General features: G+C 57.0%; 2 protein-coding genes across 3 annotated transcripts in view; one reads left to right on the forward strand and one right to left on the reverse strand.

Moving 5' to 3' along the window:
* The first annotated feature begins 162 nt into the window (after positions 1-162).
* Positions 163-2,541, forward strand: MVB12A (multivesicular body subunit 12A). 2 transcript variants are annotated; one of them, XM_027670102.1, is made up of 9 exons: positions 163-243; positions 320-418; positions 711-807; positions 905-1,028; positions 1,121-1,239; positions 1,643-1,722; positions 2,040-2,104; positions 2,246-2,296; positions 2,402-2,541. In XM_027670102.1, the coding sequence occupies exons 1-8, from the start codon at positions 163-165 to the stop codon at positions 2,262-2,264; spliced, it is 684 nt and encodes a 227-aa protein (XP_027525903.1). In that variant the 3' UTR covers positions 2,265-2,296; positions 2,402-2,541. The 2 variants fall into 2 exon arrangements, with proteins under 2 accessions (XP_027525903.1, XP_027525902.1); XM_027670101.1 differs by having other exon boundaries at positions 1,121-1,234.
* A 126-nt stretch (positions 2,542-2,667) lies between these two features.
* Positions 2,668-13,717, reverse strand: part of ATP13A1 (ATPase 13A1) — a 15,660-nt gene continuing 4,610 nt past the window's right edge. The window contains exons 9-26 of the mRNA XM_027670098.1: positions 13,595-13,650; positions 12,999-13,125; positions 12,369-12,506; positions 11,326-11,446; positions 10,756-10,913; positions 9,964-10,139; positions 9,225-9,335; positions 8,651-8,776; positions 8,198-8,306; positions 7,505-7,704; positions 6,959-7,055; positions 6,200-6,381; positions 5,799-5,913; positions 5,107-5,303; positions 4,472-4,614; positions 4,256-4,367; positions 3,730-3,873; positions 2,668-3,200 (exon numbers count right to left, since the gene is read on the reverse strand). Of these exons, the coding sequence (XP_027525899.1) occupies positions 3,090-3,200; positions 3,730-3,873; positions 4,256-4,367; positions 4,472-4,614; positions 5,107-5,303; positions 5,799-5,913; positions 6,200-6,381; positions 6,959-7,055; positions 7,505-7,704; positions 8,198-8,306; positions 8,651-8,776; positions 9,225-9,335; positions 9,964-10,139; positions 10,756-10,913; positions 11,326-11,446; positions 12,369-12,506; positions 12,999-13,125; positions 13,595-13,650 (2,423 nt within the window). The 3' untranslated portion in view covers positions 2,668-3,089. The remainder of the gene's footprint in view (positions 3,201-3,729; positions 3,874-4,255; positions 4,368-4,471; positions 4,615-5,106; positions 5,304-5,798; positions 5,914-6,199; positions 6,382-6,958; positions 7,056-7,504; positions 7,705-8,197; positions 8,307-8,650; positions 8,777-9,224; positions 9,336-9,963; positions 10,140-10,755; positions 10,914-11,325; positions 11,447-12,368; positions 12,507-12,998; positions 13,126-13,594; positions 13,651-13,717) is intronic.

Consider the following 13,717-nt stretch of genomic DNA (forward strand, 5'->3'; position numbering starts at 1 on the left):
TCCCGCGCTTCCGCGTTTGTGGATTGCTCTCTGCTCATTGGTCGGCTCGCGTGTCAATCATAGTTCTCACCCAATCGCCGAAGTCGCTCATCACCCTCAGCCAATCGCAGCCCGCCGGTGGCGGTGGGCGGGTCCCCGCGGCTCCGGTGCGGACGGGGAGCGATGGCGGCGGCGGCTCCGTCGCCGCTCACCGGGGTGGGCTGGGCCGCGGGGCCCGAGGCCGTCCCGCCGGGCTGGACCGCGGTACGGGGGGCACGGGGAGGGCACGGCGGCCGCACGGAGCCCGTCCCGGTGCCGCTGACGCGCCCCGTGCCCGCAGATCACGGTGACGGCGGAGGGCGCGCCCGCCGTGGTGGGCAAAGGCTTCGGGCACCGCGGCGGAGGGTGGTACCTGTGTGTGCGTCCCGCGGCAGCGCAGGTAACGGGGGCACCGGGCACGGGCGGTGCCGGGGTCCCGTCCCGGTGGCTCCCGGGGGAGGAACTGGGATCGGGTCCCGGCATCAGACCAGGGGTGACGGAGGGTTCGGTTCCCGGTCCAAAACCGAGGTCCTGTCTCGTCCTGGCGGCTCCCGGGGGAGGAATCGGGAGCGGGACCAGGACCGGAGGGGAAGGTTTGGGGCCCGGTGCCCGTCCCGGTCCCTATTTCCCGGAGTGGGACCCGGTTCCCGGTGCCTGTCCCGGTTCCCGATGCCCATCCCGGTGCCCCCCAGCCCCCGCCGTGCCCGGTGGTGACGGACGTGCTGGTGCTGAGCGAGCGGAGCCCGCAGCCCCCCGGCTACACCCGCGCCCCCGAGTTCCCTGAACCCCGTAAGTGCCCCCCCGGGGGTGACCCCACCCGAGGGCTTTTCCCCTGTGCCGCCCCCCCCAGTGCCCTCCCGGTGCTGTGTCCCGTTTTTCCCCTCAGGAACCGGCGTTTCCCGGAGGAAAAGGCTCCTGGTGAAGCTGGAGCAGCCGAGCGAGGCCGCGGCGGTGCTGGAGCTGCAGCTCAGCTCCAAGGGCAAAGTCCTGCCCCTCTACACCAAAATCGGGTATGGGGGGGGGGTTCCCGCAGCCCCCTCCCTCCCCCTTTTCCTGGTGTCCCGCCCTCCCCAACCCGGGAATTCGGGGGATTGTTTTCCAGGGAAATGGGGGGTTTCGCCATTTGGTGCAAGAAGGGGCCAGTTGGGCCCCAGCCCAGCCCCAGAACGAGGCCGCTCAGCACCGGGATGGAGAAGCTCTCGCTGCAGCCCCCCAGGTACGGCCACGGGGACCCCCCCCCCCCCCCCCCCCGGGGGCCCCCGGGCCCCCCCCCCCGGGGCCCCCAGGTACAGCCCCCCAGGTACGGCCACGGGGACCCCCAGGGACTCCCAGAGACCCCCTCAGGGAACCCTCACAGACCCCCAGGTACGGCCACAGGGACCCCAGAGGGACCCCCAGTACAGCCCCCCAAGTACAGCCACAGGGACCCCCAGTGCAGCCCCCCAGGTACCACCCCCAATTCCAGCCCCAGTTACTCCCAGTACATCCCAATTCCAGCCCCCCCAGGTGCCCCCACCTGCCCCATCCCGGGACTGGGAATCAATCCCGGTGTCCATTCCCAAGGGCTGGAGCTCCTTCCTGAGCAATTAATTCCCTAATTAATGACTCTCATCAACACCCCCAGGCCCCCCCCTCCATCCAGCACCAAAGGCCGCTCCCATCCCGAATCCCTGCCTGACCCCTCCGGGATCTACGGCCTCTCAGGTAAAGCTTTTCCTCGGAATTCCGGGATTAAAGAACAACCCCTTAAAGAGGAGCCTGGGAATTGGCTCCCAGCTCCCTCCCTGTGCCTGGGAAAGGCTGGGATGGGGCTGGATTTTGGGAAAAACCTTCTTCCCAAGCCTTCAGGAAAACCTTTCCTGGAGGATTCCTCCCTTCCTGAAGGATTTTTCCCTTTCCCTGGAATTTTTTTCCTGGAATTTGGAGGTCATTCTCGATGCCAAGTGTCCCCTTCCCTCCTCTTTTCCATGAATTGTGTGTTTTGGGAATTTGGAAAGGTTCTTTTCCCTCTTTTTTCCCAGCCATGGACGGAGTTCCCTTCGCCCTCCACCCCAAGTTCGAGCCCAAGCTCAGCTCTGGCCCCGCTGTGAGTCTCCCTCGAGCCCTTATTTCATTAATTACCCCCTAATTAATAATCAATTACCTCTAATTAATAATCAGCCCCCTAATTAATTAATAATTCCCCTCTTTTAATCCCATTAATTAACATTTCCCCCCCTCTTTTTAGCCAATTCTGGCCGACCTGACAGTGAAATCCCTCGCTGACATCGAGCAGGAGGTGACACCCCTGGAATTCTGGGAATACTGGGAACGCTGGGGGAGTGCTGGGAATGCTGGGCACATTCCTAAGGGTTTTCATTCCCCTTTTTTCCCGTGTTCCCAGTACAATTATGGATTTGTGGTGGAAAGGACAGCGGCGGCTCGGCTGCCCCCAGGCACCTGAGCCCTTCCAGGCGACATTCCAAAGGGAATTCCAGAGCCTTGGAGCTGCTCCAGGAGGAAATAAACCTGTTTCTCTACCTATCCACGGATTCCTGGCATGGATTGGGAACACAGGGCGGCACCTGGGGAGGGTTTATCCCAGACTTTTAGCCCCCAAATCATCTTTTCCGAGGTGTTCCCAGGATTTTGGGATGTCCTTTCCTACCACGCTTCGGGGCTGGTTTATTCCCAAGTTTTCCATGGAATTTTCCAGCCCCAAACACTTTTCAAAACACCTCGATTTGAGCTTTTAGTTCCCGAATTCCCCAAATGTTTCCTGGAGATTTGAGGCTTTTCCTTTAAATTTGAGGGGTCTCCTTGAAAATTTGAGGATTTTTCCATGAAAATTTAAGGTATTTCCTTGAAAATTTGTGGATTTTCCATGAAAATTCGAGGATTTTCCTTGAAAACTTCCCCCACATCCCCCCCCAAAGAAATTCCCCAGCACATCCTGGAAAAAAGAAAAAACCACCTCCAAACTGCGGCCGTTTCCTTTCCCAGAGGTGGATTTGGGGGTGGAAAATCCCCGCCGGGAACGCTGGGGGCGGGGTTGGGATGGCAGGACACGGCTCTGGAGTCGGGAATTCCCCTCAGGAAGGCACTTGGAGCTTGGAGCTCCCCAGCAGGAACTGCAGGATCCGATCCACGGACAAGGCGAGCAGGAAGTCGGCCAGGAGGACCTGGGAGATCACGAGCTTGAACTGCGGAGAGAGCGGGATTCGGGATGGGAGAGGGGAAACACCCCCTGGAATCCTGGGATGGGAAGGGACCACAAAGCCCATCCCATCCCACCCCATTCCATGGGCAGACCCTCGGGATCCACCCGGCCATGGAAGGTGTCCCTGCCCAGGGATTGGGATGAGCTTCCAGGTCTTTCCCACCCAAACCATTCCAGGATTTTCACCCACGACACCCCCAAATCCTCCTTCCCGGGGCTCCTCCTCCATCCACCCTCTTCCCAGCCTGGATTTGGGCTTGGAATTGCCCCTCATGCCGGTGCAGCCCCTGCCCTTGGTCCTGTTGAATCCCGTGAAATTCCCACCTCTCCATAATCCTTGGGATGGCACCTGGATGAACCACCCCTTTGATTCCCCCTTTCCCAGGAATTCCCCTCCCATTCCCCCAGGATCCCGTCGTGTCCCATCCCTTCAAACGCCACCAACATTCCCGATCCAAATCCCTCCTGGGGGCCGTTTTCCCAGGGGAATGGCCCCGGAATTCCAGGGTTACCTCGGTGGGGATCTCCACGAGCCCAAACTGCTCGTTGAATTCCGGGGAGGAGCCCGAGAGGAGCCCCACGATGGCCATTCCCGACAGGACGATGCTCCAGAGCAGGGGCTTGTTCTCCTGGAGACTCTCCATGAAGGGATGGCCCTGGGAGACAGGGAATGGCTTGGGATGGGGGACTGGGAGGGACTGGGGGGATGAGAGGGAATGGAGGGACTGGGAGGGACTGGGGGGGACTGGGAGGGATGAGAGGGAATGGAGGGAATGAGGGACTGGGAGGGAATGGGAGGGACTGGGAGGGAATGGGAAGGACTGGGAAGGACTGGGAGGGAATGGAGGGAATGGGGGGAATGGGGGGAATGGGACACTGGAAAAGGTTCCCAAGGGAAGTGGGAAAAGGTTCCTGAGGGAGCTCAGGGAGTGCTTGGCTGAGGATTTCAGGGATTTTGGGATTCCTGAGCAGGGAATGGGGCGGGATGGCTGATCCCGAGGGCTGATCCCGAGGGATATTCCCTGGATCTCAAGGCACCTTGTAGTTGATGGCGAAGGTGACCATCTGCATGGCCATGGACAGGATGTACACGGTGCTGTTCACCAGGCTCGGCTCGAATTCCTTGCTCAGATCCACAAATTCTTCCTCCCTGCAACGGGAAAACACCTTGGAGGCGCAGCTGGGCCCGCTCCGGGCCTGGAATTCCCGGCAGGAATTTGGGATGCCTGGGGTTTTTTGGGAATGGAGGCTCACCTGGGCCCGCTCCGGGCCTGGGCCCCCCGGTACAGGAAGACGAGGCTCAGGAAGTGCACCAGGAACTGCAGCAGCACCGTCAGCACCGTGTACAGGTTAAAGATGTTGGGAAGGGGCCTCTCCTTGGAAAGGGTCTTCAAAGGCTGGGAATGGGGGGAAAAAACGGAGTGGGGTGGGCTGGGATGCCTTGGGAAGGCTCCGAATCCCAACGGTGTCTGTGGGCTGCAGGAATTCCCCCTCGGGAGTGGAATTCCAAGGCTGGGAGCAACCTGGTCCATGGAATGTGCCCCTGGAGGCAGGATGGGCTGGGATTTAAGGTCCCTTCCCATTCAAACCATTCCAGGATTCCCTAATTCCATGATTTTAAGGAACAGCCTCAGTGGAACCATTTTTTCCTATGCTGCCCTTTCCCACCTTTTCCCGTCAGTTGGGATCACAGGGGGCTTCCCCGGGCAAGGACTGGCCTCAGGAGCATCCCAAATCCAAGGGAACACTAACTCCCACCCCTCCAGGATCAGGGACTGGGAATTTACCACAAAAACCGGGATGTTTTGGGGGAGAAAGGCCCTTTTCCTTCAGTTTTGGAGGGATGGGCATGGGCCAAGCAGAATTCCCGCAGAATTCCCGGCATTCACCTTGGAGCGGGAGATGAAGAGGAAGCAGCCAGCCAGGAGCAGCCCCTGGAGCGTGGCCTGGAAGTCACTGAACTTGACGCCCTCGAGGTAGAGGACGCTCTGGCTGTAGGCCAGGATCAGGGCGTTCAACGCCAGGATCTTGAACATCTGCAGCGTCGTCACCAGCGTGCAGCGGCCCTGCTTGATCACGTGGCAGACTGGGGAAAAACAGGGAAAAACGGGGATAAACACGAGGAAAACAGGGCTTGGGGCTCGGTCCTGCCCCAAAAAGGGGGCCTGAGGGGATTTGAGCTCGGCCCAGAAGTCCCACATGGGGGCTGGTCCATGTAAAAAGGTGGGGAAGGCCTGGATTCCCACACAAAATGGCGGGGAAGGCCTGGATTCCCACACAAAATGGCGGGGAAGGCCTGGATTCCCACACAAAATGGCGGGGAAGGCCTGGATTCCCACACAAAATAGGGGAAAAGGCCTGGATTCCCACACAAAATGGTGGCAAAGCCTTGGATTCCCACATAGAAAAGGCAGGAAAGCCCTGGATTCCCACATAAAATGGTGGCAAAGCCTTGGATCTGGGGCTGTTTCTCCCCACCCCAACCCTCTCTCCTGGGTTATTCCCAGCCTGGAGCTGGGGCTGTTTCTCCCCATCCCAGCCCTCTCTCCCGGCTCATTCCCGGGTTATTCCCAGCACTCACTGCACTGGATGGAAGAGAGTTTGGAGGTGAAGGGGGCGGCAATGCTGGCGTCTCCCAGTTTCACCACTGGAGCTCGTTCCTCCTCCAGGTCCTTCAGCACTTGGCTGAGCCGTTCCTGAGGGACGGGAAAAGTGGGATGTGAATTCCCAGAATGGTCCCATGCCATCCCTGCTCCATGGATGGGGGAACGGAGGGAAAAGCTGCTCCTTTCCCACCCAAATCCACGGGGAAAAGGAAGGAAGGTTGGGCTCTGCCTGGGCTGAGGAGTTTTAAGGTGCCTCCCAAGCAGAATTCCATGATCTGCTCCCTGTTTTCCCTGTATTTGTGGCTGGGATCACACCCCAGCTCCAGGAGTGCCAGAGGAGGACTCAAAAGCCTGGATAAACCCTCTGGAATCGCACCCTGTGGATGGCCAGCTGCTCCTCCCGCTGGGACAGGACCCTGTGCTTGGCTCCCCGGGATGTGGGTCTCACATTCCCGACTCCTGCCGCTGGAATTCCGGCTCTCCCGTCCCCGGTGCCGTCCCGGGGCCGCTTCTTCCGCTCGGGAATCCTCTCGGGAGCGTTTGCCAGCAGGGCCACTCCTGGAAAACGGAGGAAAAACAGGGAAAAAAGGGCCGTAAATCCCTCAGGTTTTTCTACGCAGTCAGTGGCTGCAACTGGAGCAGGGAACTGGGGAGGGATTTTAGGGAAGAAAAGTAGGGGGAATGAAGGAATTGGGGAGAGATTTCAGGGAAAAAAGCGGCTGTAAAGCCATTTGTTTTTCCACACAGCAGGATCCCAACCTGGAGCCAGGAGAGGAGGGAATCTGGGAAGGATTTGGGGAGAAAAAAGTGGAGAGAATCAGGCAATTTGGGAGGGACTGCAGGAAGAATCAGGGAATTTGGGAGGCAATATAGGGAGGAAAAGCAGGGAGAATCAAGGAATTTGGGAGGGATTTTAGGGGAAAAACGTAGGGAGAATCAGGGAATTTCAGGGAAAAAAAACAGGGAGAATCCTGGAAAAAGCGTTTGGAGCCAGTTCCTGCTGGTGTGCAGTTCCAGGAGCAGAGAAATCCCTCTGTATCTGAATTCCTGCCTCCAAACGATTCGGGCAGGCGGATTCCCAGCCCTGGCACTCCAGAAAACCCCGGGAATCTGGGGAAATCCCAGGAATTCTCACCCACATCCGCGTGTTTCAGGGCCCCCACGTCATTGGTGCCATCCCCACACATGAGGGTGGAGAAGCCGAGGCTCTTCAGCGTGGTGATCACGAATTCCTGGCGGGAAAAGGCCCAAATGTTGGGAATTTGGAGCCTCACACCCAGGCTCCTAAAAGCTCCAAAGTTTGGGAATTCAGAGCTGGAACAGGCTTGGGATTGTTCAGGATGACAACAGGGACACCCCTGAGCATCATCCCTATACTCCAAAAGCTCTGGATTTTGGGAATTCCGAGCTGGAACAGGCTCAGGGCTCTTCAGGACAACAACAGGGACACCCTGAGCCTCACTCACAGGCTCCAGATTTTGGGAATTCCGAGCTGGAATGGGCTCGGGATTGTTCAGGGTAACAGAGGCACCCTGAGCCTCACTCACAGGCTCCAAGTTTTGGGAATTCCGAGCTAGCAAAGGCTCAGGACTCTCCAGGATCTCAACAGGGACACCCTCCTCTTCCACCTGCACCTCCAAACGTTGGGAATTCTCCGGGATAACCCCCCCACTCCCCTCACCTTCTGCTTGGGCACGACCCTGGCGAAGACGCGGATGTGCGGGATGAGCCGGAGCAGCCGCTCCCGGTTCCCGCTCCGGAGGTGCTCCAGGCCCTCCCCGGTCACACACAGGTCAAAGGGCTCCGTCAGCTCCTGCTGGGATTCCGGGAACGCCGGGAGCACCACGGCCCCGTCCCGCGATTCCCACTGCCACGGGGAGCCTGCGGGAACAGGGTTAGGGTTAGGGAATGTCCTGGCCCCTCCCGGATCCCAGCGCTGGGAAAAGCGGGAATTTCGGGTTGTTTGGGTGGCATTTGGTCTTTTTTATGGGGGGGTGTGTGTGTGTCTTATTTTGGGGGTTTTTGTGGGTTTTTTGGGTCTTCTTTTGGGGGTTTTGGGCAGGTTTTTGGGCTCATTTTGGTGTGTTCTGGGGTTTTTTAGCGTATCTTTAGCATGGGGTTTTCTGTGGGTTTTGCCCTTATTTTGGTGTTATTTGGGCTTTATTTTGGAGATATTTGGGCCTTACTTTGGAATTAGTTTGGCCTTATTTTGAAGATATTTTGGCCTGATTTTGGAGCTTTTCTGACCCTATTTTGAAGTTATTTTGGCCTGATTTTGGAGATATTTTGGCCAGATTTTGGAGTTATTTTGACCCTGTTTTGGAGTTGTTTCAGCCCCTTTCCCCCGGCCCATCCCAAATCCCATTCTGGGCACCTTTGGAAGCCGGAGGTTGCAGGATGAGGGTCTTTTCCTTCTGCAGGAAGTGCAGCTCCCTGGCCACGTGGCAGGCAGTCAGGGGGTTGTCCCCCGTGATCATCACCACCTGAGGGACACGGGAGAGGGAATTCTGGGAATTCCAGAGGCACCAACAAAATTCCTGCCTGGAGCAGGTACAGGTCCCAACCCCCCCGAGGTGCAGCCCCCCAGGGAAGGGCCTTGTCCCGTTATCCCACCCCAAAACCAACCCCATATCCACAGGATTTCCCTGTTTTCCACCTTTTCCCTCCACTTTCCCCCTTTTCCCTCACTCCAGAGGCTCCCAATCCCCTGGAAGTGGCACCTGGGCACAGGTTCAGTGGTGCCCATGGAATGTTTGGACTCCACGACCTCCAAGGGCTTTTCCCACCCGACCAAGCCCCTTTTCCCTGGAATTCTGCCCGTCCTTACGTGGTGGGAAGCGTTCTGGATCTCCCTGATGACGGATTTGGAGTCGGCTTTGAGGGGACACGAGACCACGATGAACCCCACAAACCTCAGGTCACATTCCAAGGTTTCCCTTTTCATCTCCCGCACCTGCCAAGGGAAGAATCATTTGGAACACCTGGGAACTGCACCTGGCTTTTCCAACAGGTGATTCCCTGAAGTTAAAGGACCCCCTGGGAACACCAGAGAACCCCTGGAATGGCTCCAGCTGCTCATAAAAGGCTTTTTTTGGCACAAGAAGCTCCTCATTCCCAATTAAAACCAGGCTCTTGGCCAAGGAATTCCATGCCAAACCTCTCCAGCTGTTCCAAGGAAAGACCTGATCCTGCTCTGTGAGCAGGAAACCGGGAATACCGCAGGGAACACAGATCCACAACACCCCAAAACTCACAGCTGGGGGAGGTGGTTTTCCCAGAAAATCCTGATTTTATCAGCAGATCCAGGTGCCCACATCCCAAAAAAAAAGTCCCTCCCTTCCCAGCCCTGCTCCCAGCAACCCCATTTCCCCGGATTTGAAGGCTGGGAAGGATCCAGGTACCTGCTGGTGGGTGAGGTGTCCCAGTTCCTTGTAGCCCAGGGCCAGGACCCGAGCGCCCTCGTGGGAGATCTCCCGGTGCACGGAGTGGTAGTTGCTGGGACATTGGGATAACTAGGGAAAAGGAGGGAAAAACACGGGATTCAGGGAGTTTCCGAGAGAATCCAGGAGCAGATTTGAGCTTTTTGTGGAAAAAGGGGGGAAAATAGGGTAAAAAGAGACTCTGGGATTGTCACTTGTCCTTCCTACAAACTCTGGGATTGTCCCCTGTCCTTCCCACAAACTTTGGGACAAGGCCCCCATCCTGTCCTTCCCAAAACCTCTGGGATTAGTCACCTGTCCTTCCCAAAAGCTTTGGGACAAGTCACTTGTCCTTCCCACAAAATTTGGGACAAGTCACTTGTCATTCCCACAAAATTTGGGACAAGTCCCCATCCTGTCCATCCCACAAACTCTGGGATGATCCCCTGTCCATCTGATCCCCTGTCCATCCCACAAACTCTAGGATGATCCCCTGTCCATCTGATCCCCCGTCCATCCCACAAACTCTGGGATGATCCCCTGTCCATCTGATCCCCTGCCCACCCCAAACCCCCTGTTCTCACCCCCCGTGTCCCTCCCTTCCCCACACAACCCCTGATCCCTCAGAATTCCAACTCCATCTCCTCTCCCGCCCCCTCCCTCGCCCCCCCCGCCCCAGTGGGAGTGGAATTCCCGTGTGTTTTTCCCGGGAATGCCTCACCATGGGCCGCAGGGTCTCGGGCGCGCCCTTGACGGCGGCGACGAAGGCGAGTTGGGCGCCGGGGCCGCGCTCGTAGGAGGCCAGGACCGACATCCGCTTCAGGGCACTGGAGAAATGAAAGCGCTGGTGAATTTTCATCCCCGGAGTTTTTAGACTCCTTGGGAAAACTTTCTCATCTGGAAACAAAGAGATCGGGAAATCCTGAAAGGGGCTTTTTGTGGAGGGGGGAGAAGAAAAAAAAAGGGAATTATAAAAAAAAAAACAAAAACAAGCAAAAATAAAAGGTCCCACCCCGTGGGGGAAGGAGGGAGGGATCGAGGGGGAGTTTGGAGGGAATTCGAGCAAAATTCAGGATAATTCCAGAATTCAGAGGAAATTGGGGGAATTTGGGTGGAATCAGGGTAATTTGTGTGGAATTCAAGACAGTTTGGGGGGAATTCAGGATAATTCATGTGGAATTCAGGGCAGTTTGGGTGGAATTCAGGTGGAATTCAGGTGGAATTCAGGGGAATTCAGGGGAATTCAGGGGAAATCAGGATAGTTCCTGTGGAATTCAGGGGGGATTCAGGGGAATTTGGGTGGAATTCAGGCAGAATTCAGGACAATTCAGATGGAATTCAGGGGAATTCAGGTGGAATTCAGGTGGAATTTAGGGTGACTCAGTGGAATTTGGGTGGAATTCAGGCCATGGGATGTGTCCCTGCCCTTGGATCAGGACGATCCTTAAGGTCCCTTCCCAGCCAGCCCATCCCAGACTCCCCAGGCTCGGATTTCCCTGGAATGGGGGTTTACCTTTGGTCAGGGTCCAGTCCACGGCCAGGAGCATGGCCTTTTCCAGAGGATCTCCCACCAGCGTCCCGTCCTCCAGCTGCACCAGGGAGTGGCAGGTGGCGATGGCCCGGTGGGTTTCCACGGGAATGTCGGACACGGGAGTCACCTCCTTCCCATCCCTATGGAATAACAGGGCAACAGACCCGCTCTGGGACACCCTGGAACGATTCCCAGCTTGGAATTCCCGCCCCAACCCAAAGGGGAGCAAAGGCCACGGGACGGCGGGGCTGGTTCAGTGGGAATTCGGGCCAAATCCTGGGATTTTGGCCGGTTCTGCCAAGGAAACTCGGGGAATTGGCACATCAAAGGGCAGATCCAAAGGATTTGGGAGGCTCCAAGCGCTGGGAATTCCGGCAGCGGGACAGGAAGGGTGGGATGTGCCACAGGGAAGAGCTTGGCAGCCTCAGAATCCTGGGGAATTCCCACCAAATCCCTGCTCCTCGAATCCCCAGGGATCTCCCCCTGCCCCACCGGGATGTGCCCAAGGAATTCCCGCGTGGAAATCCAGGAATGGGGGCTCCCAGGACCCACCTGAGCCCGGCCACCCCCCGCACCACCAGGTGGTCGCTGGTCAAGGTCCCGGTTTTGTCGAAGCAACAAACTTGGACTTTCCCAGCAAAGGGGATCCGGAAAGGCTCCGTGCAGTAAACGTCTGGAGAGGGAAAACAGGGAATTTGGGTGGGAATCCCCTGGGATTGCAGCCCAGCAGTGGGATTGGCAACACAAGGATCCGGATGGTGGATCCAAACTGGGAGGACCGGGAGGCAGGGAAAAGTCCCAAAGGTTTTATCCGCATGGGAATTCCTAAACCATAGGGATTCCTGTTGGAATTCCTGTTCCACAGGGATGGAAAGAGGAAGGAAGGGAAGGGAAAGAAAGGGAAGGAGAAAGAAGGGAAGGAGAAGGAAGAAAACATCATTGGAATTTTATCCTAATTCCACAGGAATTTCATGCCAATGGAGATTCCTGTTCCACAAGAATTCCTACTGAAATTCCTGCTCCATAGGAATGGAAGGAATATGGAAGGGAAGGAGGAAGAAAAAGGAAGACAAGGAAAAGAAAGAGAAGAAGGGGATCTCATTAGGAATTTCATCCTAATTATACAAAAATCCTGGAATCATGGAATGGGTTGGCTGGGAAGGGACTTTAAAATCCATCCCATTATCCCAGTGAATTCCAAAGGCAGGGACACTTTCCAGGGCCCAGGTGGATCCAGCCTGGCCTTGGGCACTTCCCGGGATGGAGTAGCCACAGCTTCTCTGGGAATTCCATCCCATTCCCTCCCCGCCCTCCCAGTCAAGGATTCCTTCCCCAAATCCACCTCGATCCCCCTTTTCCAGGGGGAAGCCATTCCCTGTGTCCCATCCCTCCAGCCCTTCTCCCAAGCCCCTCTCCCGCTCTCCTGGAGCCCCTGGAATGTGCTGGAAGCTCTCCCTGGATCCTTCTCCAGGGGAACATTCCCAGCTCTCCCAGCCTGTGCCCAGAGCAGAATCCTGGAATCCTGGGACGCTCTGGGTGCCTGATTCCAGGGGGAGCCCTTTCCCAGGGCGGGAATGTTGGGAATGGGGACTCACAGAGCTTGGCCAGGGCGATGAGGGAGGTGTTCACGGCCAGGGAGAGCTCGATGGGCAGCTCCGGGGGCACCACGGACGTCAGGATCAGGGCACACTCCAGGAACAGCCGGTAGTGGTTCCGCCGCGGATCCTTCGTGCCTGCGGGATGGGGACGGATCAGCTCAGCTTGGAATGGGATCAGATCAGCTCGGGATGGGATCGGCTCAGCTGGGAATGGGATCGGCTCAGCTCCGCATCCCAGGGGAACAGGGAGCGGATCCTGCCCGGAAAGGATCCCGGGATCCAGGGTGGGCTCCTGAGCTGGAGCTCTGGAGAAGGCAGATCCAGGAGTAATTCCCAGGGATTGGCACCTGTCCTTCCCAAAAACTCTGGAACAAGTCCCTGTCTTGTCCTTCCCAGAAACTTTGGTGAAAGTCCCTCTCCTGTCCTTCCTAAAAACTCTGGGAATGTCATTTGTCCTTTCCACAAACTTTGGGATTAGTCCTTCCCACAAACTCCGGGACTCCTCCTTCCCAAACCTTCAGGACAAGCCCTCCCTCCCTTCCCCAACCCTTTGGGAATTCTGCCAGGAGGGGGGACAATCCCAAGGCCCCGGGGAGCCTTCCTGGAACATTCCCAGCACATTCCCACCCTCGATCCAGACGTAGGCGGCGGCAGCGATGGCGAAGACGAGGAGGAAGAGGATGAAGATGAAGGTCTCCAGGTTATTGGCCGTCACCCTCTTCACTCCAAACAGGATCGTCCGGAGCAGCTTTCCCTGGGAACAAGAGCCTTCAGTGCCAGGGCTTCAAAGGAATCCCACAGAATTCCTTAAAAAGGGCCCCGGGATTCAAATCCCGGCTCCGGGGTTTTGTTTCCAGAGCCTGGAAATCCCGGGGCTTCCTCTTCCCAACCTTCCTCCTTCCTCTTCCCAACCTTCCTCCTTCCTCTTCCCAATCTTATTTCTTCTTCCCAGCCTGATTTAACCCTCTTCCCAATCCTTATTTATTCCTCTTCCCAACCTCGTTTCTCTTTCTTTCCAATCTTATTTATCCCTTTCCAATCCTTATCCCTCTTCCCACCTTTAATTATCCCTCACCCAAACCTTATTTATTCCTCTCCCCAATCTTTCTTCCTCTCCCAAACCTGACTGCTTCCTCTTCCCAACCTCATTCCCTATTCTTCCCAACCTCACTCCAAACAAGTTCCTCTTCCAACCGAACCCGGAATTCCCGTTCCCAGCTCACCTGGGAGGTGTTGAATCCCGTCCTCAGGGCGTAGGCGACGCATCCGTTATCCACGGCTGCGGGAAGGGGGAGGAAACCCGGAGTGAATCCCCCCAGGGTCATTCCAGCCCGGAGTGAATCCCT

Source organism: Corapipo altera, unplaced genomic scaffold (assembly GCF_003945725.1).
Source record: "Corapipo altera isolate COAL_440 unplaced genomic scaffold, ASM394572v1 285, whole genome shotgun sequence".
In the NCBI taxonomy this organism is placed as follows: Eukaryota; Metazoa; Chordata; class Aves; order Passeriformes; family Pipridae; genus Corapipo; species Corapipo altera.